The sequence below is a fragment of the Melospiza georgiana genome, chromosome 11 (assembly GCF_028018845.1).
Source record: "Melospiza georgiana isolate bMelGeo1 chromosome 11, bMelGeo1.pri, whole genome shotgun sequence".
Classification (NCBI taxonomy): Eukaryota; Metazoa; Chordata; class Aves; order Passeriformes; family Passerellidae; genus Melospiza; species Melospiza georgiana.
The window spans coordinates 12,989,196-13,016,533 of record NC_080440.1 but is presented as its reverse complement, the minus strand read 5'-3'; the positions used below and the strand labels follow the sequence as shown (position 1 = coordinate 13,016,533).

General features: G+C 37.0%; 1 protein-coding gene across 12 annotated transcripts in view; it reads right to left on the bottom strand.

Annotated features, from left to right (window-relative positions):
- The window catches only part of ERC2 (ELKS/RAB6-interacting/CAST family member 2), a 404,073-nt gene that overhangs the window by 179,288 nt on the left and 197,447 nt on the right, over positions 1–27,338 (bottom strand). For all 12 annotated transcript variants that reach the window (XR_009115064.1, XR_009115063.1, XR_009115065.1 and 9 more), the window contains one exon: positions 16,974–17,134. Coding sequence is in view for 1 of the 12 variants with exons in the window: in XM_058031993.1 (XP_057887976.1) it covers positions 16,974–17,134 (161 nt within the window). In the remaining 11 variants the exon portion in view is untranslated. The remainder of the gene's footprint in view (positions 1–16,973; positions 17,135–27,338) is intronic.

Below are 27,338 nucleotides of genomic sequence, written 5' to 3'. Positions count from 1 at the left end.
TAAAGGGCAGAAAAAGATACAGAGCTATAGGAAATGCTTCTCTGAAGTTTCACTAATGAGGAAGTAGATCTTAAGGCTCTTGCTGCTATTGGGCTCATTTGTATTTTTTATGAGCTGATGTACTAGTGGGTAGAAAAGAGACAGACTCTCTCCTGGCAGATTAACCAGCCCCCTAAAGGTGCCTGCCATTAATTTCAGTTATTCATCTGCACATCTGTCTCTGCCCAACTGTGTCATGACTATTGCTTCTTGCAGCTCACTTCATTTAACCAGGAGCTTTTCCCCACTGAAATCTGTCGGGCTGATTTGTTGCATTACAAAATCTAAAAGCTCTAGTTATAAATTAGCTGAAGATCAGATCCCTCATTTCCACCAGTGGAAAAAAAAATTCTAAAAAATATCATCTCTGATACCAGGAATTTTAAGGTAACAGTTAACAATCATGTTTATTCACTACATGTTACTGACATGACGGCTCCTAACAACAGCTGGTACCTCTATTATTTCCCTAAGAAAACATGCTTTGCTACCCCCAGACTGTCCCAGCTGTGACTCTGAGGGAGCAAGTCACAGTCAAAATCTCTGAAGGTCACACAGCTCAAACCCATCAGAGCATTGAAATGACCTAGGCCATTCCCCTACCTTCCAACGGAGGAAAAACTAGCTTGCACCAGATTTGAGACAAACACTTTTTTCCTCACTGGAGTGTGTTTCCTTTTGTTTTGCCAAAGCTTTATCCTGTTATATATCTTAATTAACTCATGCCTTTACCTTCCTTTACTTGACTCTGACTTCAACGACTGATTTTGACTGTTACTGCCACCTGCTTACAAAGTGTAGTACATTTATGTTTCAGAAAGAATACACAGTACATTACTATGCAGTTCATTTGAGCTCAGCTCTTGCCCTAATACTCCTTCCTTGACTTAGGGAAGTATAGAATTTTCCAGATTTTCCACAGATTTGGCAAGCAGGACACTGGAACCTGCTGTTCTTCACCTTGAGCTTGCCTTTACAAACACAGGACTGATAACACACTCTGTGTTACCAATGCCTACTTTTTTTTTGGAAACCCCAAGCTGACTGCTTTGTGGTTCAACTGATTCAGAAACAAGTGCTGCAGCAGCACTGGGATTAGAACACATTAAATAGTCTCTGTATGCATTTATATTGTCTTCATGTAAATTCTACATAGAAGAATTTATGGTCTTTCTCATCTACAAAACATGCTCCAACCACAATGGTCAGTGTCAAAAGAATCACTTGGTACAGAAATTAGGTCATTCCTTCATGAGGCAAGATATTTGCTCTCAACATGAATCTTTTATCTGGTAGTCAATTAATCTGCCACTGTTCTTACCAGTGTGAGGTTTAGTCACCTGAAGGAATACAAATGAAGAACATTTGTATTCTTCCTCTCGTAGTCAACATTTTCTTCCTCTCATAGTCTACCAGATTGACCACAATGCTGGGTCTTTCAAATCAGGCTATTTTCCTTGCACTTTCTTTAAAACAGCTCCCTGCTTGTTTTATGATAACAGAATATCACAGAAAAAACCCACAACCACTGCTAGATTTTGCCTGTGGATTATCATGTATCTAACCTTTCAATATGTTTTTCCAATATATTTTTGTAATACCTAATAACTACTCAGTCAAATTTGATTATTTGTGCAGACTTAAATTCTTCTATCCTAGGCAGAAGCAGGCACACTGGAAAGCTCTAACTATTAGCAGATTCCCACAAATCCTACCACACCACAGCTCTTCTGTGCCACAGCAAAAGGAGCACTTTATTCTGAACAAGAGGTAAAACTGTCATTCTGCCCGGATGCACTGGATCACTCATAGGGCTGACTCACACAGGATCAAAGAAAATGAGCCACCATAGGTACACTTCTATTATCTAAAAACCTGCTTCTTCTGAAAAATGCATGGTAGGAAAAAAGCTGTTTCTTATAAAAGTTGCCCTGGCTATCACCTGTGTCTGGGGTTTTTACATGCCTTTCCAGAGACTGGGCTGGACAACTTTCATAATCAAATTTCAGTCAAGGATGCACACATACAGTCACACTATTTAAAACATACTAAAAATTTAGTGGGTCACTGAACACTTCCACAAGTAAACTCTTCTTACACTACTTATAGAAGGCAAACTCAAAGATAAGTGCAGATCAGCTGAGACAAATTTAGTGTAGACTGTTAAAAGTGTCTTATTTTTGTGAATATTAATTTAATTCTGAAGGTCTCAACAGATTCATTGCAACAGGATGTTAATACGAACAACCTTTGTAGAAAACATTTTCTCCTCCTAGTGTCTCTACTTGATTCAATAGTCATTACTGTGAACTGTGTGCCAGTGTTCAAGAGATCATTATTGCTTCATTTGCTTTGGTTTGTTGTGGCTTTTTAACCTGTTCAAACTCTGGAACTTCTGCCTGAGTCAAAACATGTGACTAAAAGTAGCATTTTCCAGTGGCAGAACAAACATCTGGAATTTTTCTAGGAAAACCCCAGCTGGCACAGATGTCACAGGGACCATCCTAATGACACAGGATGCAGAGAACATTCTGGAGGTGCACAGGAAATATTTTGGCTGCTTTGTGTTTCATTGATCACAGCTGCTACAGAATCCATCTGAAGATGTTACAAGATGCCCAAGCAATGGCAACCCAAGAGGGGTTTGAGTCAGGATTACACCAGAACTAACTCCAGAACTGGGAGCTACTGGTAAAATCCTCACCTTAGGAGACAGCTCTGTGCTAAAGGGACAACATCAAAATGTCACAGGTAGTTAATATTGAACTCTCCTTTTATAGGGATGTTCTTTATATTACATTTCTAACAAATAAGTTAAAACCATGACAAAAACATTGTAAGGTATCATAAATGAAAAATAAACAGTTTCAGGCAATGCTGGATGACTACACTAATTACATGTATTTAGGGTGAAATAAAAATGAAATTGAATTCATATCATAGTCCAGTTTAGAATTCCTAGGGTAAGTATGTCTAGCCTTCACAGAATTCTTTATATTCACCCTATATACTTTTACAAATTAAAGTAGTGGCACTATGCCTTTCTAGGGTATCACATGGACACAGGATGATAACAGTCCCTCCACTGCATTTTGAGAACTTTAGAATAAAAAAAAATGATGGGGTTCATTTTCTGACAAAAGCAAACTACTCTTGACATGTTTAATGGACATATATTGCCAGTCTGTATTTTCAAATGTGTGAAGAACTTGTAAAACCTTAGAGAGATCAAAGCAGTTTTCATTAAAACAGCTTTAATTCACAAACCACCAACAACTGTGTGGAGCTGGTGAAAAGGTAAAAGAAGACAAATATTTCTCTTAGAGGAAAAGTCAGTAATATTGCTGTAATTTTTCTTAAATAAAAGCAATTGTGGTTGCATTTATAATTATAAAGCTTGCTATTTTCTAAAGATGGATAGACTTTCAATGTTAAAAATATGTATTGGTCAAAAACTCAGGAAAAAAATTAGTTCTACTCCAAAAGAATAAGTAATTGTTCTTTCTCAAATGCTGATTGTGTTTCACATGCACTTTGTCAGAATTTATCTTCACAAAGAGTAAAGTCAATTTAAATACTGCAGTGAAACCACCTGCAATGGAGCAAAGGATGAATGCTGTTAATCTAAAGAAAATAAAGGATGGACTGGTTTTAGGAAGAAAGACCATCTTACATTTAAATTAGCATTTTTAAAATTAAGTTTCTTTGTAAACAATTAATGAAATTCAGTACACCATTTTTATTCTCATACATTGAACAGAAATAAAGTCACCATAATTTGGCTCTTGACAGCTAAATCCACAACATAATTTGAAGTTAGTAAATATGAAAGGCTATCACCTGAAGTAAAATGTGAGGTTCTGAAATGATTACTTCCTTCAGTGCTTTTGAAAAAATTATTCTCAGAATACTTGATATTGGTACCTATCATGGGTTATGACAGACTTTGTGCACCCTTCCCCAAAAAAATGCCAAGATGTTGCATGTTCTCCATCAAACTCCTGATCAACTCAAAAATAGCTCAAAAATATGCCTAAATTTTTATCTTCAGACCTTTCTTCCTCAGAGAAATGACTACTGTGAAAAAAACAACTTTAATTCTACTTACATTTAAAAAAACAGCCCTCCCCAAACAAAACCAACAACAACAAAGAAGCACAGCTCCCCAGGGCTGCACTTCTGCAGCAGGGGGAATCAGCATGCATTACTTCACAGCAACATGTTCTGCCTGCTTAGCTCTTTAGTATATAAAGTCACTTCATCAACCCAATTATTTCTTTTTTTCCCTGTTTTTCCCCCAAAGTAGCTCTAAACTACTTTAAAACACCTTCATTAGAGAAATGATTCAACAAGCACTGCTGCAAACCATGGAAATGTAAAAGCTGTTAAAAATGTATTGAATGCTGTCCATGCCACAAGGGTACTAGTGTAAAATGACCTTAAGTTTAAAGGCTCCCTATGAAGGCAGAACAGTATCTGCTCTGCTTCTCCTAATGAATAACAAATGGGCCTTCACAATTCATTTAGCTCAGTACAAGCTGCCATTACAACCCATTCTGTTTTTTTAACTTTGTGGCAATGTATCATCTTGCCTGACTCTATGTCATCTTCTTGAGGGTCACCAAAGGTATGTAACTCCACTCTCAATAATGAAAAAAAGGAGGAAGGAAGGAGAGATATGACAAATTTTGACAAAGCACCGACCAGTCCATTCTGATATACAGTATCACACATTGAGGCTCATACTTCCTACACAAAAATGCTTCCTGAACTGCAAAGAAAGTCAGAATTTCACTGACTTTTTGAAGTCTTCAAAAGGATCCTGTTTTTCAATTAATAACTAAAATAAAACAATACCTGGAAAATAATTCTTTGGCCTTCTATTTACTTTCTCTTGATTTTTGTTATGCCCTAAAATATAATCTGAATCTGAGCATTTAAAAAGGAATCAAAAGGCCGCAGATATTTATCTTTATTTCACAGATATTTAGAAACATTCACTATGTTGCTATGGACAATTAGCCTTTTATCCAATTTTAGCTGGTAGTTTAACTCACTCACCCTAAGGTTTTAATTATCCCCTTACTCTGCATGCTCAGGCCTCAATTCATGCAGCTGGAAATCTGCCTCAGTGATGTTATAACCTTGTTAATGTAACAAAAGAGGAGTTTACTTAAAACTGTACTGACTGTGGACTTAAGCCAAATTTACTTGAAAGAGGAAAGAGACTGTCAAAAATCCTACAATAAACACAGAAATGCAGTTCTTTCATAACCTTCACCTTAATTCATACAGACAAGCAATTTACATGTAAGTGGATTCATATGGCCTGTGAGGGGCCTCCTCTCTGGAGCTGGACTATTCTCCATACCCTACCCTCCTCTTGAACACAAAAAAGCTCCAACAGCTCACTTTACAAAAATGGCAGAGTATCTGCAATCTTTTTTAATCACAATAAAGCATAATTAGGATAAACATTTATAAAGCTAGTCAGTATCAATAAAAGCAGCATAATTTCACAAAGCCAATTTCAAAAAAGTTCATCTAGTCCTTCGTTAAATACATATTTAAATCAAGAAAGGTTTTATTTGAAAAGTGGAAACTTGTACTAATGAGGTAATAGTTACATTAACCTTAAGTGGAAATTGGCTGTCAGATACTGATATCCCCTATTAATTTACTTACTAAATTACAGGAGGGATTTCCTAAAGTCATCGGTTAATTAGATTCATTTTTAGACTAGATATTACCAAAAACCTACATTAGACTAAACAAAACACTACAGTATTGAAGCATTGAAGGGAGATTATTCTGAGAGAAAAAAATATAAATTCTATTTCTTAATAGAATTGTGAAAATCCTGTAGGTAAATTTCCTTGCTGATTGGACCCTTGTAGTACTTTTATAAGAGAGCAGTGGGTATCTGGGTGGGATCCACAGACTCAAGAACAGGAACAATGGTTTCATTTCAGCATCAGTTGACAAAATAATCCAGTTGGGCACAGAAGGTAATGGGCACCCAAAACAAAACTGGAAAGCAGTCAGGTTTGTTTCATGCCTGCTGCAAATTCAAACATTTTCATTAGGAACTAAAACTTTTCCTTTAAGCTCATGAATGTCAGAGTATTTTCCACTCTGCTAAGAGGGTATCAGGTTGCTGGATGTTAGATGATGATCCACCCTCCTTCTTGGACTGCTCTTTGGGTGTTAGGTAATAATCCCTGCGTTTTGCTACTGAATTCACACTAGCCCCAACACCAGCTCCTTTAAACCTCATAGACATCAATTGCTTAACTTTTATTTACTGACCACACAGGAAACTTCTCAAGGTAGGCATGGAAGAGATGGATGAATTTGTCCAGCTCATAGAAAATAATTCACAAGTTAACAAAATGACAGTATTCTGAACTTGGGGGCTTTTAGAATGGGAGTAAAAACTCCTTTTAGTTTAAAAGCTCTCCCTATCAACTGTGCTTAACCAGCCTCTGGGACACAGTTTGCCATAACATGCAGACAGGTGACCACAACTACCACAAAGTCCCCTCACACAAAAAACCCTTCTTTGGCATTTTCTGCTCAGTACCTATCTCTGCTCCCTAGCCATAATAAAGGCAAGGCCTTTGGAAACCAAAATAACAAAGTAGCACATTTAATGACTGTCTCTGTTAGACCAATCTACATTTCACCCTCCCACCTAGAAGGTGAGAATCATGGAAGCTGGTTTTCAAACTATGCAAGAACTCTGTTGGGAAGCAGAGAGGAATAATCCATCATAACTAGAATGATTTTAGCAATATGGTCATCATCAAAGTCCTGTGTGGCCTAATTTTGGTCAGAGCTGAATGCAACAATGATAAACTACATGTTTGAGGTAGGAGTGGTTAGAAACTGGGAAGAGTTTAACCACAAAAAAGTATTTTACATTTCTAATCTAAGCCAATAAATCATCATTTCCTCTTCAGCATCTGCACATTTACAAAACTGAAATTAGATGGGTTTTGAGAAAATCATTACTAAATATGAGGGGAAAAACTATATCAAACCTTTCGCTTGCATCCCCCAATAAAACTTTTAGCACTAAAATGTAACACAATAAGCACTCCTACTAAAATTATGCAAGGTCCTCTTCAAAAGTACCATTTCTATTTACCAACAACCATAAAATCTTTCAGTAAAGATATTCTGTGTAAGTTTGTACTGTCACCCAGCTTTTGTTTCACCCTGAAAAGTTTTTCTATTCAGTGGAAGCCACTTGACCCCAAGGAAGCAAGCCAAAGTGTCCTTTTAAGGTGATGTTTATGCTGAACAAAACAGCTTGACTACAAGACTTAGCACAGACTTATATAATGTACTTTCTTAAACAGGGGTTTTCTTTGCTGAGATACCTTGATACACTGCACAGCAGCATGGACTTAGCTTGTTCACAATCAGAGAAAATTGAGATGAGCTCATCCTGATTTTCACTGTCATCACATAATTCATGATCTGTTAGTCTCTGCTAAACGGCAACACAGCATTGGAAGGAGAGGCGCTGTTCCTTGGAAAGGTAGTGCTTTAGCACATTTTTGCGTCCTATGTCATATTTCACCAATGATATTTGAAAACTTATTTTTGCTGCAATGCTTCTATATTCACATTGTTCAGATAGTGTTGACAGTCATAACATCATGCATGTTTTTATTATTATCTTGTTTATTACAGTTAGGATGGATGGGAACCCGTAATACCTGGCTCTGTATTGATAAAAGGGATGGATCGGTCTGGTCAGGGTCACAATCAGTAATCTAGACAGTCCAGTGGGAGGGCACAAACACCACCACCACAAGCATGTCTTCTCCTCCAAAAGGCAAATTTTTTACTCATTTCAAGAAAGAGGTACAGACCTCTAGGAGGATAAATTCTTATTCAATATAGAGTGACACCTGTAAAAGAGTAAAAGTTACTTATGGTCTTGCAGGCAGAATGGTTGCCCTGCTCATGCCTTACAAAGCACAAGAGAAGAACTATCAGTGAACCCTCTTGGACAAGAAAGCACAAAACTTCAAGCACACCTTGCACTTACTACACAAGAGAACACAACTAGAGGGAAGTAAAGAATGGGAATTTGGATGGTTTTCCACAGCACAGAGAGAAGCACTTGATTTGCTGGGGCCATGGGGAGGTCTAAGGAAGCACAGAAAGAAGGGACCAGTGGATTTACCCCACAGCACCTTAGGAGTAATGGGAAGGCAGAGAAAGCTGATCAAACCTTATCCTTCTGCTGACAGGAAAACTGCTCCTGTTTGCTTCTGACTCTGCTCTCTCCTGACCTGATAAGACCTTTTCCTTCTAACAGAAAACATGCATTTCTAAGCACATTTTCTATTTTGCACTTTTATATGACATTAAAGAATAATCCACTAGTTTAGTTTAAATGATCCAAACCTTTAATATTTCTTTGCTTCTCCATCTTCAAAGATGTGAGTTTACATTAAGTTCAGCATTATCCCACTGGGGACACCTTCAGCTCATAATTCCTATCATTGAATTGCATGGCCTGTGTCTCAAGTATGCAAGATTTGCCACTTGAAAAACGGAAAAAAAAAACCCAAAACCCTGACCCATCATATTTTGAGGCTTAAAATGCAGGAACATCTGCTAGAATCATACTGAGCTGGCCGAGGTTAGGACTATGGGAGCCTGCAGTTGATCAGTGCTGCCCTGGGTGTCACGGAGGCCAATGGGAATTACACTAAGAGGGTTTCAGTAGACAAGGGCGTAATTCAGTCAGCTTTAAAAAAGTCCATGAAACAGAAGCCTAACTTTTTCTTTTTTTTTTTTTTTTTTTCCACTTTCAGCCTCCTACTCCTTCCTTTTGAGTGTATTATCAGAGGTGGAGTCCTCTACATTCCCATGCTGGCTGAACTTCCAAACAAATGCCATCCTATCTAATAATTTTTACTATCATTATTGTTTTACCTAAGAAAAGTATTTTTAAGGTCAGTTTAAAACATAGTATACACAGCTTTTCGGCTTTTTCAAGATCACTAATTGCAGGGTACCATCTTTTCTATTACTTATATTTTCTAACACTACAAATAAAGAAATTATGCAATAAAATCCATATGAAAAGTGTTTAATACTTACTAGATAGCATATTAACTTTTTCTTCTTTATCTAGAAGATTGCTAAACTGGTCAGTAATTTAAATTCAGATAAAAATAACAAATTTAGAAAATTTTAACCCCTAACGTACTTAAATATAAAAAACAGAAAAGCATTTTAATTTAAAGAGAATGATTTAAAAGAAAAAATAAAATAATGAGAGAATTAGAGGTAATGATTTTCAACTGCAATTGTTTCTTCACATTTTCATTCACGTTACAAAAGACTAGAAGACTCTGCATCTCCACATCCTTCAAGCAGTTTGAAACACCTGTAAACCTGAAACACTGTTAATCCTGGCTGTCTTCTAAGTGGTTAAATCACTAGAGAATGTCATGTAACCGTCATATCTCACTTATAACCTGCACTTTAAACCAATTATTTTGTCACTTACATGATCTTGTAAATCCACTTATCCACTGTAGAGCAACAGAAGACACAAAGGCCATTCAAAGCACGGCCATTGATTTTTTTCATATTCTATTAGTGGACTCAACATAACTGGTTCTTAAAAATTATAATTAAAAGGGGTTCGAAATCATCTTATCACTACATGTGTTTGCGTGAAAGTGAGCAGTGTGGGAGGAAAGAGCTGATACTACAGATGGAAAATAAATTTCAGGAAGACAGGTCAAGAACAACAACCAATAAAGAAGTCCATGAAGAGCCAACTCTTGTCTATGAATTTGTCTAACCCCTTTTGGGATCAGCTGATGTCTCTGTGGAAGCAAGCTCCAGAAGGTCAGCAAGTAACCACTCCACAAAGCAGAACTTCTCCCCTTCAAATCAATCACTGATTCACTACAGCAAGTGCCTGATACTCCTCATGCTGGGAGATCTGGCTAAACTCCACACCAAGTTTATGCTTTCCTTTCTGAGTCTTCAAACTTCAAACATATCCTCCTCTTCCCCCTGCCTTACCCTCCCCAGACTCACAAGTCTTTTAAGTATCTCCCTCATAAAGCAGCTGCAGGATCCCCTTGCTCTCTTTACCATCCAGGTCCTGCTGAAAGCAATAAACCAAAAGAAAAGTATTGTAAAATACTTTATTTTGGAAAATTGGATAAGTATTGTAGAATTTCCAATATAAAATGTTTGCTGGAGTACTGACTGCTAGTTTTCCATTGAAGTAAGGTACCAGAATGGGTAAAGAACAATAGCAACAAAACTGGAAAACGAAGTGCACTCCTAGGATATAGATTGGGAATGACCACCAAATTCTCTTTCTGCCTGGCAGATGCCTCAAATCATGTGGATCAAAGGAACCTGAGACAAAACCCTTATGAAATTAAGAAAACAAGCCAGACTTGTCTTCTAGCTCAGAAAAGCATGCTTAATTATTAAAACCATAATATGCTTTGTCTGGAATATGTCTGAACTCCTGGTTTTCCCTCAGACAATGCCTCTGTGTCATAAGCACCGCTACCTTTCCATAAAAGAGAGGAAGACATTATCTCCCTGGAAATACTTGGAAAAGGTTGCTACTGCCCTCTCCCACTGTCTAAAGGGGACAAGAAACAATGGGAGAGGATCCCACTTCCCTTATTTGAGTATTGATATAAAAGTAGACAAAACATAGCCTCTCATACTAGAGATTGTAGAAATCCTAAACTGATCTTACTAACCTTCAACAGCAGGTGACAACCTATTTTGAAAGTAAATTATGACCTTAAAAATAATAAATTTAAGAAAAGAATTTTTCCCTATGCTGATGAAATTTCTAACATTTTGAATCGTATAGAATGAAATCAAAGTATACTATCCTTTAATCTGAACATAGGAACATCAGTAGCAACTTGGTGACACTCAGATGTCTTTAAGAGAAGCACTCTTAAACAGCTCACTCATTCTATTCTCACAGAGAGAAACATTTTACTGCTTAGAGCCCCTTCGTTGTTTACAAAAGAAAAACATCTTTTCATTTTAGTCAAGAAAGCTTCTGTTCCAGAGAACAAAGCCTTCATTTGGCCTTCTCTAATCTTTATGGTGTTTGCAAGTTGGTGTCAGAAATGTTAGTCAAGGCATGCTGTGTTACAGGTCTGTGGGGCAAAAACAGTCACAAGAGACTTTCCACCCAAGTTAGGAGACCACATTACCATTCTAACTACTTCCTATGGAAGTCACAGTTGTATCAACATCCTGCTGGTTTGTTTGTATTTAACTTGGGATATGACTCTCTACACTCTCAGCATGAATCCTACAATTAAATTGAAGCAGTCCACAGGTTACTAAAAAACAGTCTAGCGTTCTGCATTTGAAATGGTACAATTTGAGACAATCAACTTGCTATCTGAACATATTTATAGTATACATTACCACAGCTGCAACAAGCCAAAATAATTTTCTAATAAAATTATTTTTAAAAGGACACTTCTTCCTGAAAATTATTTTTTCTTTACAGCTATTTATACACATTCTGTTATCTAACCTATTGAGTAAAGAAATGTTAAAAATTCACATTAGAGAAATAATCATAGATATCCTTCTCTACATATAAGCTGAAATACAGCTGGAAAAGTAAGAAAAAAAATCTTCTTTCAAGATAATACTTTATTAATAATATAAGAAATCTGAAACCCTTGTGTTTGCTTAAACTTCAAAGAGACTCATTTAATGTCATGTATCCATCACTGCTCATTCAGCCTAGAACTATAACCAAGGTTTGTACTGGCTGGTTTTAGAATGTACTAGCATTTCAAAAGGAGCATAAACTAAGCAACACCTTTTAGTTTTAGGTGTTTTAGTGAAACACCTCAGGTTCTAGTGTAGGGAAGAGAACTGATTATCTCCCTTCCTGCTTTTCTTTTGGAAAGATGGGTGCAGGGGAATGTTCTGCCTGGCTGTAACAGAGAAAGCAGGCAGGTCTGTAGGGAAGCCATCCTTTAAAGTGGTTTAAAGAAGCGAGTTCCATACATTTCAAAGAGCAGTTCCAACCCTAAATCACTTTGCCAATTTCTCCTACCTTGCAATATTCCTTTCCTCCTCCTTCATGTTGTATGGAAGAAACAAAAAAAAGGAAATTAACGTAAAGACTACATGCAAGTAGAGTCCCTGCAATTTCATCAGGGATTTCTCTGTCAATAAGTGTCATGCCTCTGGCCTGTGCTTGCCCTGAACAGGTGAATTGCATACATAATTACTCTGAAACATTCCAGATGCACTGGATTTACTACTCACACAGAGATTTCAGAAGCCCTTTTCACTATTGCTGTACCCACAGCAATGAGGAAGAAACCACTCTCCTGTGGGTGTCAGAACCTCTTAGAGTTGAGCAATTAGGACATAAATAAAGGCAAACATGTTGAGTTCCCTCCCAGGTGTCAGTTTCAGACGGTGATGGATGGAAAGAGTAATCGGATAATGTAAGGCAGGGACACAAGCTGATTTGTCCAGGTGCTGGAAACACATCTACATAGATTCTCTGGACATCCAAGGGCTCTTGTCAGAGCTCAAACTCCTGCTGAGCTGCTACACAGATGTGAAATCCCCAACTTCTACTCCAGTAAAATTTATAGATGGAAAAAAGGGGTATGTCTGCAGAAAACCAGATGGATGGTAAATTTCTTATACTTGTGCCACAAGTACTTCATAAAGCATTTTGACTTCTGTACAAATTCTGACTTTTTAGTTTTACATTTTACACAGTCTTCCCCTTAGGCTGTGACCCCTGACTTCCAGAATCCATTCAAAGACCCTCTTCATCCCTGCAATATCCTGAAAAGTCCACTTGAAGCCATTTGAGTGCTTTTCCATGCCCGAAGCTCTTGCTCTACAAGGCAGGAGGGCACCAGTCAGACCTGGTGACAGACAAGGGGACAAAGCACGTTCTCCTCCCAGCAGGACAAGCTTCCTCCTCACCCCGTGGAGCTGCTCCTGCCCAAACCATGGTTCTGCACCCAAGACTGGCATCTAGTGGCAAATGCAAGTGCCCTCTCCTTCTCTGGCAGAGCACTGAACCACTGACCCAGCAGCAAAGGGCACTGTGTGTTCAGCACTTATGCTCAGAGTGGCAGCTGCTGGGACTGAATGCTTGGCAGAAAAAAAACATTTTATCCCCTTCTTCCCACAACTATTTCATCCCTGACTATACACAGGTGCTTTTAAATGAGTAAATCTATTGAAAAACAAATAAAAGCAAGTTCCTTCTATTATTTTCAGTGAAAGAAATCCCTTCCTTTAAGTATGGTCACCATGTTTAATTTTATACTGTCACTGTAAGAAAGTTACTGCAAAATCTAATTTAAAGTATATTTTTTGGACAGCACAGTAATGTTCTGTTTTTGTTACTGAATAAAATAAATAGTAGCAGGGTTTTTCTTAGGAGCTCTTTAATGCCTCATTACTAACCATCCAATTTATTTCACATAAGGGAAAATACATTTTCTTCTGGAAATTTGTAGTGAATTTCAGGGCAAAGTCAATTCCAACAAAACTGATTTAGCAATACCCACAGGTGATGGCATGAACTCTATTTAAGGCAAGGAAATTGCCTTTGAAACGCTTGGCAAGAATTCCGAAAGCTTCAGAGCAGTGAGTATGCTGAGTTAACAGAGGAAATACTCAGTAATTAACAACTAAATCTCAAAAATTAAGACTTGTCAGATCTTCAGGTCAAAACATGAAGGGCTGTCTTTTGGGGGATGAATCACATGGCCACTCACTGAGTGCAGTGTTTGCCACATGTAACTAAGTCACTGAAAGATCATCAAATTAATGCAAAACCACAATGAAATATTTTCTAACCTTGTACTTAATAAATAGAGTAAACATCACAGAAAAGTAAAGATTTTCAACCAAGAAAACACTTAATTTTGATAACAAAGGAGAGAGCTTGGATGTTAGAGTTTTGTATTTTCTTTTTAACTTTAGAGGTTGCAGTTGAAGATAAAATGCATATAGTTTAAAACTTGAACTTACAAAAAGAGTGACAATTATGTTTATATCTTTTCAACCACATGTCATTAGACTTTCTTTTATGACTTTTGGCTCTCCAGGTCAAACTTTATATCTTCCAAAGGGAAAATAATTTCAACCATTTCTAAAAAGATGATCTGTCCCATGGAGCAAAACCCACTTTCCATGAGGGCAGGCATTTATTTCACATACATATATACACAAGGCAATTTTAATATTATGTAAATACTCATTTATCTATCTATACAGCTAACTAATTTTGTTACAAGCAGGTTTATGAGTTTTGGAAGGAACCACCACACAGGAAAGGAGATCTGTATGAAAGCACTGTGGTCATGAAAGTATGCTCCACAAATATGGCATTTCTGAAACATCTGACAAACCTCCACCACATCACAGCACTGAAACTTCTCCTACCCTCAACCTCTTCATGTTACAAAATGAATAAGCTTTTCTAGGCAAGCCTTGTGAAGTTCACAAGTAGGAGCACAACCTCCTGAGGACTCTCAGAAAACAAAAACAATGTCTGGAAAAAGCAGTCTTAGGATATATTTCTAACTACCATAATTAAAGCTCAGGCCAACTGAAATATTTCTATGGATGATAAATAAATTTCTTAAAAAAACATTACCATGGATATTGTCACACTATGTAACAGATTTTTTTTTTTGAAGTATCATTTACCAAAAAATAAAAAGTGCATTGATTTTTGCTTCATGCTCAGACACAGAAAGAGCACAAAGCAACAAGACAATTAGACAAAATGATGGATTTGAACACATGCTGCATTTTACTGTTAACATGTATGCATAACTTCCATTAATGTCAGTATGAGTTATGTGTGCACTGCTAAAATAATATGACCATAGCAAAAATATTTCCTCCAGAACTAATATAGTAATATTTTTAATAGACATTTAAAAAAATAAAAATATTTGGAAATTAACATGCAATTGCAACTCCTTCTTAAAATTTACACTTTCAAATTCTTTAAAATAAATCTTTTTTTTTTTTACAAATTGGCATCAAGTTAAGAAAGGTAGTTTGATAAAATCAATTCTTTCATTTAATGGGTACTTATCTTGTTTCCAGTTCATAAAAACCAACCAGATATGAATAAGACTAGGCTGCTCTCCATTTTTAATCTAAACTTTCATAAATAACCAAATTTATATGGGGACAAGAAATGACAATTGAATAAGTTTTCTAAAACAGACAAGTGATTGTGGCCAGTAAATTAAGATGCATCTTGACAATGACAGCCAGATGGGCCCAGAATGCAGAGTTATGGTTGGAACTTGAACATAACATAAGCATAGGAAATCATCATGAATGTTCTTAAACACACACTTCATGCCTATTTAACGGGAAACTTGTAGACAAAAACTGTAATCACTGGATATTGATTTTTTTTAAACAACAAATAGAAATTATTGGTCAATGCTTCCAATTAATAAGTTACCTTAAAAAACAAATAGCCTTTTTGCTACTGAGTCTTTCACTTCTAATACCACTCACCCAGCCCTCCATTCATAAAATACAACAGCTTTTGTCAAAACAAGTTCTACATCACCAGTTTTTGCCAACCTTGTTTCCCAGATTGTTCTGTGAGGTTCTGTGTACCAAATTTAAAAAGTCACATTAACTGAATTAGAGATTTTTCCTTTATTTTGTTCAGCAATTATTAATTATGATAAAAAAATAAATAAATATCTTATGATTAGGACAAAAAAAAAAGGCACTTGAGGAAACAGACCAAAGCACTATACAGAAAATAGGTAACTGGCACTGAGCATCTGAGTTATGATGGAACAATTAATATGTACATATAACTTAATGTTTTAAAAAATCTTTTTAAATGTATCTATTATAAAATATAATGCCACATAGTATTCTAATTCTAATTCCATTTTTCTGTATGGATGTATATCTCATTAAAGTCAAAACCAGAAATTCTTTAGATAACTCTGGAAACATTTGTGCTTCCATTACATTGAATTTCTGCACCTGTATTACCTGGCAGACATTCTTAAAATCCACTTTTATAAAACCTTGCTATGTGACTCCATTTCCACTTTGCCTTATTTACAATAACATTATGAAAACCATTCTTTCTGATTATTTCCCTTTCTTTAAAATCAAGGATAACTGTAAAAATTGACTTGAAGTTATATATGGCTTCCACTCTCAAAAAAACTGTTTCAAAATTACAACTCTGAATTTTCTTTGTTGACTGTTAACTACATAATTATCAGCCTAGCCAAGTCATAGCAGGTTCATCCTTTTTTGCCAATTTTAAAGATCATTTCTGAGCTTTAATGCCCCATAATTATTCTATCTAAAAAATAGATACTTATTTTTCTTTCCATGGAGGAAGTTAGATTTAAATTATATGTCTCTCTTTTTCATTCTGAACATATTCACAGGGGGAGAGTGTATGCAAAAATTCCTTGTTAGTTTGGAGGTGTTTTTAACTAATTCAAAGAAATAAGCTTTGCACCATCAATAGAAAGTTAACAACTCCCTTCCCTTGCATGTGACACTAGCAGAGATTCCAGCACTGCATTCCCACTGAGAGATGGGGCTTTAGATTTTCAGTTTCTCACAGAAATTATACAGTACTGATACTTTTACTTGCACCCAACAAAGGACAACTTACAAAAAATGTTGAGTACTTCTAAAATCAAGACTTTTGCACTTCTGTGCTTTCAAAGGGATTTAAATGTCTTAAAACTATTAGAAGTCCTTAGATTGAGATTTAAATATATGCAGAGAAAAGCCAAAACATCAAAAGAAACCCATCAAAACTTTCTCCTATGGCAAAAGCAGTTATTTTCTTTTTTTCCCCTAGAAATTAGAGAAATCAAGATACTTACTTCATTTCTAGAATTTCTTCAAGCTGTTTCCTTCGCTCTATTCTCAGGTTAGCCAGATGTGCTTCTTTTTCAGCCAGAGACTGCTGTGTTGAGGCAAGACGGGCTTTGGTAGAATCTAATTCTTGTCTGGTCTTCTCCAGTGCATTCATCAGCTCTTCTACCTGAGAGAGAGGACATTTTCAACTCCATATTCTTTACAAGAAGAAAATATTAAATTCTATAAATACAGGGAGGGGAAAAACACACTAAAGGAATTATTTTCTGTAAATGGCTGCTCAAATCGCTTTCCATCATAACTGTTTTAAAAACTGACAGTAGCGTTTCAAAACCAAAAAAAAAACCCTCAAAGTTTCCGTGAATCCATTAGCAATGAACAATATTTATACAAAATAGAGCTAACACCAGAAACCTATTTAACCTGGGCCACTGCCACATATAGATACAATTTATAAATATGTCCTGCACCATTTTTATTATTTAAATTCAGGGTGGTGGTAACTCATCATAGAAGTTATTTCAGAAATTGTAAATTCAGCTATGGATGCATGTTTCATTAACACAAAAGTGTTAATGAAAGTCCAACATTTTTCATGAAGAATGCACACCTTTGCAAAACAGGTTGCCCAGGGAAATTCTAAACTCTCCAGTCCTTGAGTATTTTAAGATTTTGATTGAATGAAGCCTGAAGAATCAGATCCAACTTTGAAGTTATTTCTGCTCTGAGTACAGGTTTATAGCGCATTGCCTCTAGTGGTCCCTTCTAATCAAATTATTCTGTCATCCTGAACTTTAAAGGTCTAATAACTGCTCTAATAACAATCAAGTTCTTTTCCTCCTGATAACTGTGAGAAGCTCTGAAGCATGAAGTGTAGGAAAGTTGTGGTGATCCCATTTTGACATAGTGTGGAGAAATGTCATGGAGAAATTTAAAGAACGGAGAGAATATAATGACACCTGTCTGGCAGCAGAAGCTTTATTTGTGGGGTGAAGCATCTTCCATAAATGGCCTCCAGTAACCAGTATGACAGTGGGATTTGCCCCTCTTCAATGATACAGTTTACATAAAGTGAAATAGGTTGTTTTTAGTGAGACATAATGATTTGAATAATGAATGTCCTATTTCCTGTATGTTCTTTCTCACTTTTTTGTCCAAATATTACTATTTTATAAACTAGAAAACACTTCAGGAAGAACCTCTAAATGAAACAAAATGTAATGGGAAAGAGATATATTCATCTGTGTTATGCAAAGCATTGAAAGGAGCTAAATTTTGCTATGAATTGAGAAGTCTGACCAAATTCCACAATGCTCTTATCATGAGTGTGGCTACTTTTCCCAAGCTCACGCTCAACTCTTGTTCTCTAAAGCCTCCTAGTAGGCAATCAGTGCTTATAAGCCATTTTTGTTTCAATTCCAATATAAATGGGCTTCTATATAAAAAGTTCAATAAATAATTCAAATAAACAATAGAGTTGTCATGAATTATAATGAGGACCATTTGCTAATGACACACTGATTACTCCTTCCACACCACCTCTACAAGCACTCTAAACAGATCAATTAAATACTAGAACATGTCTGATATGAATGCAGATCAGAATTACCAACAGTATTGAAACTACTGATGTTCAACCTTCCACTCAGAATGTAAAAGCAGTGTAATGGTGATACCAATGAAATGGCAAGGAGTGCAACTCAGGAGACTCTGCAGATGCAGGATTCCACTGAAGAAAGCAAGAAGAAAGATGATGACTTGAGATACCTTCGTAAAATGACTGTGTAGTGAATGTTCTTAGAAGCAACAAAGAGAACATATACTTGAGAAAAATAAAGAAATAAAAATTTGGAGTTGCACTTAAATCCCGTGAAAAAAAAGAATTAACAGGCCAGAAGGAAAGAGATCATATTTCTTTGAAAAAAGATGCAATTTCTAACATAACACCAGGTACTTTATATTCTGCTTTAGTGCAAGATCATATACCCATGCTGCCTTCAACAATGACAAGACTCAACTAATAAAACAAAGGATGTTTCTAACTGTTTTCTGGGTTATTTTCTAGGCTTTTCCTTGTACCATTTAAAAACTGCATCTAGTTTCTGCTGAGCATCGACCCTATCACTTAATTCCAGAAAACAGAGCTTATTGAAAACTGTAGTAGGATCAGAACAGGAAAGTCATTAATTCAGACTCCAGCTTTGAGACAGTATCTTTAAACACCAAGACACTCCCCACTTGCAGATTTGTTGGGCAAATGAGAATGTAAAAAAGTAGAATTCTTGAACTTCTGTATTTTTAGTATCATTGTGCTCCCTTTCCATGTTCTCAATTTGGTACCCAACCTGATGATTGACTGAATCCTCACCCAAGCTCATATCACATATATCACATAATTTACATTTCAAAACATTTAAGAGAATTAAAGACTTGTGGAAAGCAAAGCTGTGGATTTGTTAATGTCTATTAGTAACACACTCTTACATTACCAGACAAAAGAGATCAAAGTTTAAAACAAAAGGGGAAAAAACCTTCAAAACGTAAATCTGAAAACTTTTGCAAACCACAAATCATTAACATGTGTCGACTTGAAAGTTTTATTTGCATTTACACTTTCAACACAGTATTTGCCAGCTAGTTCTTCCTTCATTTTTCAAATATGACCCAAGTTTGTGGCTGCACATTTTCCTAGTTAACTGTCCTACTAACACCTACAGCCAAATTCAACTGGCAGGCATGTGCACAAGAAACTGATTTTTTTTTAAATCTATTCCTATCAAATGTAAATGTGTGAATGTTGAAGCAGCACAAACAACCCTCTCACCATGTTAATTATATAGCTATAGGAGATGTTTTACAAGGGAAAATTAACTTGAACCACTGAAGGCAGTATTAGAGATGAAAATTTTGGTTTCAGGCAATCCCTGCCCCAGCTCAGCAGCACCACCTGGCAGGGGCAGAGGCACTGAGGGCAGTTCCCACCTGGAAGCTGCTGCCTTTTCCCAGCCCTATCCCTCAGTGTAAATGCTCCTAATCACAAACTCTGCATGCTTGGAATTCCCAGGAATACAAGTTTTCAGAGTGAGAACCTCAGTGCATGCACTTAGCTCAGGAATATTCTATGCCCTGAATATGTTATTAGCTGGGCTTTCTTCCCTTTTGCAAGACAATGGCCTCATTTTTATCCTTTGCATTTTGTAATAAAAGCCTTTTTTTTTCATACTTTCAGAAAGAGCTTAACTGACCTCGGCACTTTGAGGATTTTATTAAAATCTGCACTAGAATTAAGTTTGCACTTCAGAATGGCAGAAACCCAGCAAACTAAACTACAGTAATTGTTTCTTAGTTTAGAGTCTATTTTCAGTGAACACTTTCTATTTGTACTGCAGCTTCACATTTTTAAGTGCTATCAGTAGTGTTTCACACCAAGATAAGAAAAGCAAAAAATGAATGTGGCTGAAGAATACATCTGCGCTACCAGATTCTGCAAATTAAAGGAGGTTAGAGTTCAAATGAATGACAGTTTATTAAAAATGCCCTGGAGCATTCTTAATTCCAGATTGGATTCGGCTCAGTACAGCTCAGGCTAACATAATACTGCTCCAGTTTGTGGGAATGAGGAGGGGGAGGGACAATTGCATGTTTTCTCAGTTCAAGTATAACATATTTCTGCAGGATGACGAAGAGCTGGCAACATTCCAGCAGTCAAGGTTAGTATGGTTAGTACTACTACCTTTACAGGGTTGGCACTTCATTTTGGCAACAATATTGGTGATAAATACAAGAGTTTTGGATTTCCCTGACTTTTTCAGGTATCAGTAGCTACACAAGAATTTCGTACCTATTTTATTTTAAAACCTAATCTTGTTTTAGCACACAGACCATTTAGGAATTTTATGGAGTAAAAGGAGATCAAGAAATCCATCTATTTAAAGATTCTTTTACTTTAATATTAAAATATTAGCCATTAAATTTTTAAAAGTTTAACAAACAATAACATTCATTCAATAAAGCTGGATGCATTTTGATAATAAGTCGTTCAGTGTAAGAATCCATTCAGTTGTTTTGAAAGGGTTGGGGTTTTTTTCCATTTCCTAAGGAAATGCCTTTTTTTCTCTACACCAAGTTACACACTACATAAATCTCAGTTATCTCCAGCTCTGTGAAGATTATTTTAATAAAAATAATATTTGGGGGTTTTCCCCTTAGATTAAGCATGAGATTGTAAAAAAGGAAAGACTATAATCCTCAGACTTTCTCTTTGTGGCTTTTCAACAATTTTATTCTGTCACTGGCCTAAGAGGACATAGAAAACACATTCACAGAGATGAGGGAAAGCAGATAAAAGCTGGACTTTGTACACACCAAATATCTACCCATCAGCTCTTTCAACTCTCAGCCTTTGCCATGCACACACTGCCCATGCCTCACACAGTGAAGGTGAGTGCCAGGCATGCCAGGATGCTGTGCCAGCAGCTGCTGGCCATGCAGGGAACCACTTTACCTCATGGCTAATTCAATTATTCACCTACAGGAGGGCCAGCACCAGTCATGTGGACCTACTGCTTTTAAAACTGCCAGTGCTGTCCTGCAGGATGGTTTGTAAATACCTTGTTCCTTTCTGTTTCTAACACAGATTTCTCCAGTGGGCAACTGCCTCAACAGTTTCATTACAAAGGTGTTTTTCACAAAAGCAAACAGACATAGCAAAGTGTCATCCTGAGCTTTGCAAGACATGGAAATAAACTCTTTGTCACCCTCCCCTCTACTCTCTTCCCATCCCATTTGTCATCCATAGACAAATTCCTCACCTCTGACTTCCATCACAGTTCTTAAAGCCAGGAAACAGGTCTAACAAAACCAGGACAGTTCTGGAGGCTGATGCTCCTGAGCCTTGCCAAACAAAGAAATTAGACACATGCTGTATCTCACAACTTTGGAAATTGTCAGAGAAGAGAAGAGAAAAGTAACCATACTGTAGAATGCACAAAAGCTTTAAAATAAACATCATAAGTGAAGGATTTGACAGAATATTAAGCAGTATTTATAAATTCCAGGTTGGTTTTCCAACTCATAAAACACTAGACACATAGGGCCAGTGTTATCAGCCAGCAATGCAGTGGCAGTCCAACACCAAGCACCAGAAGCACTACAGCAGCAGTCCCCAGGGCAGGGCCATGTCCTTAGGAACACAACAGCACAATTCTCAAATGGGATGCCACGCTGCAGAATTTGATATCCAAAAGCTCACTGAGATTACTTCATTACCAAAAGCAGGATTTAAAGTATTTTAATCCTCCTGCTAAAAGCTATGTTAAGAACACAAGGTTTTTGCTTCATTCAGATAAAGAAGAGACACAGCATAGAGAGGGCACATATTTCCCTTCCAGACCTGCAGGGACCACAGGCAGGGAAAGAAGGTTCTTTACTTTCCTGATTATTACCTTGCTGGCTGTCACTTGGTGGTTACCAGTGGGACCAGTTACTTTTTCTAAGCCTCAGTAATTCAACAAAATATAGAACCACAACAATATCATTCCTTGATTCATTATCTGTGATTTGGTTTTCCAATTAATATAGTGATTTCACCAATAACTGAAAAACTTAATTAAATAATTTTGGAAAATATTGGTCATAATCGCTTAAATAGAGTGAATTTTTCAATCAGATCAAAAAACCAAACCAACAACTAAAAGCATCACTTTTTTTTTTCTTAAATCAAACAAAATTATGCCCCAAATAATGGTAACCTCTGTGCTCTAGGGTCATGCTCTTAGACAGATGAAAACAAAAGCTATTCTCAAGTACAAAATAAAAGGATGCTTCCCTTGCTGTCCCAGGAATACTGTCATCTATTTAAACACTATCATCTATTTAAACACTTCATCTTGTGAAACACAACGGGCCCTCAGTTAGAGGATTCAGCTAAAATACACTGTACAACAACCCAATGACAAAATGTGACTGTGACCCTCAGGAAAACTGAAAAGGAGGGGCAAGAGAACAGAGTACTCCTCTCAGATGCAGTGGGAATGTTTTGTCCCAAACAGAAGCTCCTTCATGAACAGCAAAACACTATTATATACATGATGAAGTAAATAACATCACATTCTCATATTTCAAGGCTATATGCAAGAATCAGCCAAAAAATTTTCTTTTTCCAAGGCAAATTTCATGCTGACAAGGCCTAATTCTAATTCACACTTGGCCCCATTCAACTCATTCACCCAGACATGCACCGTGATGGAAACAAGACCAAGCACCTGAGAAACTCTGCAAGTCCATTTTTAAAGAGAAGAAAAAAAACAGCATCCTTTCATTTTTGCCTTTACTTTGAAAATTAGTTATTTCACTGATATGCCTTGTTAATTTTCTCCCCTTTTCCACTGTGCTTCATCTGAGCAAGTCTATGTTCTTTTTAATCAGCTGGTAGCCTTAGCTCTGCTCTTACACTTGCTTGATACTGACCAAACCTAATTACAAAGGTTGCACAACAAATGTTTTAGAGCTGTGCAAGTGAAAGCAAATTTGATATAATGTATTGATAAATTACAGAGCTCAATCTAATGTTTTCAGAAGAATAAAAGTAAAGTAAACTGAGTTGACTATTGAACATATGCTGATTTCAGTAGGACACTCAATTGTCCTACAGGACATTGCATCTGAAAGAGAACCCTTATGGCTGAAAACAATTAGGCTGTGTGATTTTGGTGTTGAGTCCTTTCAGATAAACCATGCAAGCAGAGCAGAGCAACTCTTTAGCTGGTGTAAGAGCCCAGCGCTGTCAGAGCGGCCTCCCTGGTTAATGTCAATAGCACTGCGTATAAAAGTGACTAAAGTGTGTACAAATGTTGATCTTTGGAGAAGGCATGCCTAGAATCATGCACACATCTACTATTTCATCCATCAGGTCAACTTCTGGGAGAGAGGGCAAACTGGGAGTTTTCTTGCCAAAACGTTGATTCGTAGCACGCTTGTTAGGTTACAGTGCACAAAAGCTGTTTCCCCACTGCTTTTAAGCCATAATCCCAGTATATTATTAAAGTTAGAAATGCTTCCTTAGAATGTATCCAAACACAGCAGGGATTCACATGCTGTGTGTAAAGTCTTACTGCAAACGTAGTTTATATAAGTAAGAGATTTTCCATACCCTGAATCATGCTTACATATTGTAATATAGCAAGTAAAACTTACTAAAGTGAAATATTATTGTATGAAAATACTTGAATAATTTTATGTGAGGAATCCCAGAAAAAACAATTTCCTAACAAGCTTTGACACGATGAATATTAATAAATAATATTAGTAGGCAGCAATATAAACATTCATGTAACTGATTGGAAGCTATAGCTTCTACAGCAAGAATTTCATGCCATCTTTAAAAGTTCCTGTGACTACTGAATGCCCAAGGAAGACATATCTGTGGTTTTCTGGTCTTCTCTTAAGACAGAAAGTATTGCCCTGTTTACTTAATCCTAGAGCATTTTTGCTACAAAATTATTTACGTAATATTTTATTGGCTTGGCATACATAAAGAAGTCAGTGGCATGGACATGCTAATCTCCTTAAAAGTACAATTATCTCCTATTTTTTATAGCGCAATATCAACTGTATCAATAACTTTAGGAAAAGTCAAGTATGTCTATATTGAAAAAGCCAAGTTTTAGCTCTGGCACACCCAGTTACAGATAACTCTTAATAAGAAAAAAATTAATACTTGGTATAGCAATTGATAGTTACAACTTGACTCAAATTTATTCAAAGCCATGAGGAAAGTACTGGAGAACACAAGGATCAGAACTACAAACAGTTGGCTAATTTAATTTTTTCAGATACAGCAACACAAGTTTACTCATAGGGCAATATAATAATTAAAAACGAAGCAATTAAAAACAGCTTTAGAGAGTCACTTTAGGAAGAGACCAGTCAATAGGAACAGAACTGAAGTGCTTATGAGGCTGTCCAGGGTAGGGCAGCCCATGGGACAGTCAGGGAGGCCTGAGGGGACAACAAAATGTCTGACAACTGGACTCCATTATTAACACATGATAAGCCAGGAATGATCACGATGGAGCAAAAATATCAACCCAGAATTTGTCAACAGGAATTCCTCCACGAAGGCAGTTCACAATCAGCATGTCAATTTTTCAGAGCACTGAAGAGAAATCTTGCTCAAACTGTTGCTCTCTGTCCATAAAACTCTCTCCACAGCTACTGCACAGGAATAATCTCTCAGGGTACATCAGTCCCAGACCACAGTGCCTCCCTCAACCAACACAGGAGAGGGAAATTCCCTGTGGGTGGGAGAAGCAGGGCTCCGGGGGCAGGATGCTGAGCTGAATTTAAAAACAGCCCCAGGAAACAGAACTTGTGTGAGAAGGCAGCCAGATGGGAGCTGGTGGCACAGGCTCAGCTGCCGCTGGAAGCAGCACTGCCAGCAATGAGCAAAAGCCAAGGGCAGGCACAGAGCCCTTCAATGCCTCCACAGCGCTGCAGCCACACCAGCTCAAGAGGAAACTGCAGCAACTGCTCAGGTCCTTACACACAACTGCACAGCCACACCAGTGCTGCAAAGCTGCAGAGAGACAGACTGCGCACAATTCTGCACACGTGCATCACGCAGAAAAAAAACACTCTAAGAATACTCTGATTACAGAGGTGGGAGAAGAAAATCAGGTGGGGGAGAGAAGACTGACAAGTGTGGGAAGATGGCCCAAGAAATACCACCCTTCCAAAGCTGAACAGTAACTATTGGAAGGAAAAGGAAGTAAAAGACTTCAGAACAATGGTTTTATACCAAGTTAGCTCCTGGAAAGTTCATCTCAATCTCTTCGGGAAAATTAAGCAGTAGTTCACATTTTCGGGAAAAACAAAGATACTGAATTATAGAAATTGCACTTTTCCAAGCCACATTGTCTAACTATTACTAAATCAAAACAAATTTCAGTGAGTATACCCCAGTGAAGAACAATAACTGCCACTTAAAACTTTGCCTCATCTAACAAGAAAACAAGTATTTTAATTCTTCCACATCAGTTTGTGAGAATTTGGAACAAGCATAAAAATGCAATACTGCAACTTAATGTTATAAAAACTAAACTTTTTTTGTCTCCTAGCCAATGATATACCAGCCAAATACACTTCCACTGGGTGATAGATTTTGTTTTGCTAGACTGTAAAAGGGGAGAAGATTATAATATTTATATCGCTCTTCACCTTATTACTGGGTTCTTCCATAGGATCTAGCAGGTACAAGAAAATACCAGAAAGAAGCAGCCGAAAATAGTACTTCATTCTCTGAAAGTTGATACATTCTGACAGACCTTTGTCACAGCATGCGCTGCAGTTGAGAAGGCCACAATACACAGAGTATCACCACACAGTTCCAGAAGGCTTTAAACACACAGTAACACCTCACCTCCTCAGAAGGCTTCAGGTAGAGTAACATCCCATCACTTCAGGAGGCTGCAAGGGTCTGCTCTTGTTCCTCAGCCCAGCCTTTTATCCCCTCCTGCTGATGCCCTGCACCTGTGTGCCCTCTGCTCCCTTTGGCGGTTGGGCAGTGCCCTGGGCACTCCCTGGCTCGTTACCTTCAATTGTGCTCACCTGCTGCTCACAGCTGTGCCCAATTGAGGATGATGAGGCTCAGCCCCACTCCCAATCACCACAAACTGTGTGCCTACAGATCTTCCCTATGGAAGCTCATTGATTTCCCACATCTTATAAAGCATTTATTGCTCTGCCTGGGTTATATGCTCAAAACCTTGGGCAAGGCAGCTTTCCTCACTCAGTGATTATAAGCATTTTTTTGCCATGTGCTGGAGTAAATAGTGAAGAGGAGCAGTTATCAGTATTTAAATTGAGCATTTGTGCTTCCTAAATTGCACTTTACAGTACATCACAAAGGGAAGCCTTATGCAAGGCAGTCTTATAAGATGCAGGAATTCTTTATGAAGAAATTTTCTGTAGAAATAAAATTATAATTCAGTTAATAAGAAAAAACCCAAGAGAAATTATATTCTAAAGCCTCGGCCTGAACCATAATAATTCTTCTGTGGAATTTACTAAAGGTTTTACTACTGTAACTCCTCTTGTATGGGCATTATTTAGATACCAAAGTAATGGGCTTTATAATTAAGGCTTATATAAAAATATAAACTTATAAAAATATAAGTTTCATACAGCTATGTATTTTGTAGGCAAAATATATTAAACAAACTTTGATGAGAATAATAATATTTCTCACCAGATGTAAAAAGAAAAAGTAGTCACAGAATCTTTAACTAACATAAACTGTCTTTTATTCCTCATCTAAGTGTTTTGTTTTCCTTTTAAGTCTCTCACGTCTCTTCCCACATGAGGCAACATTC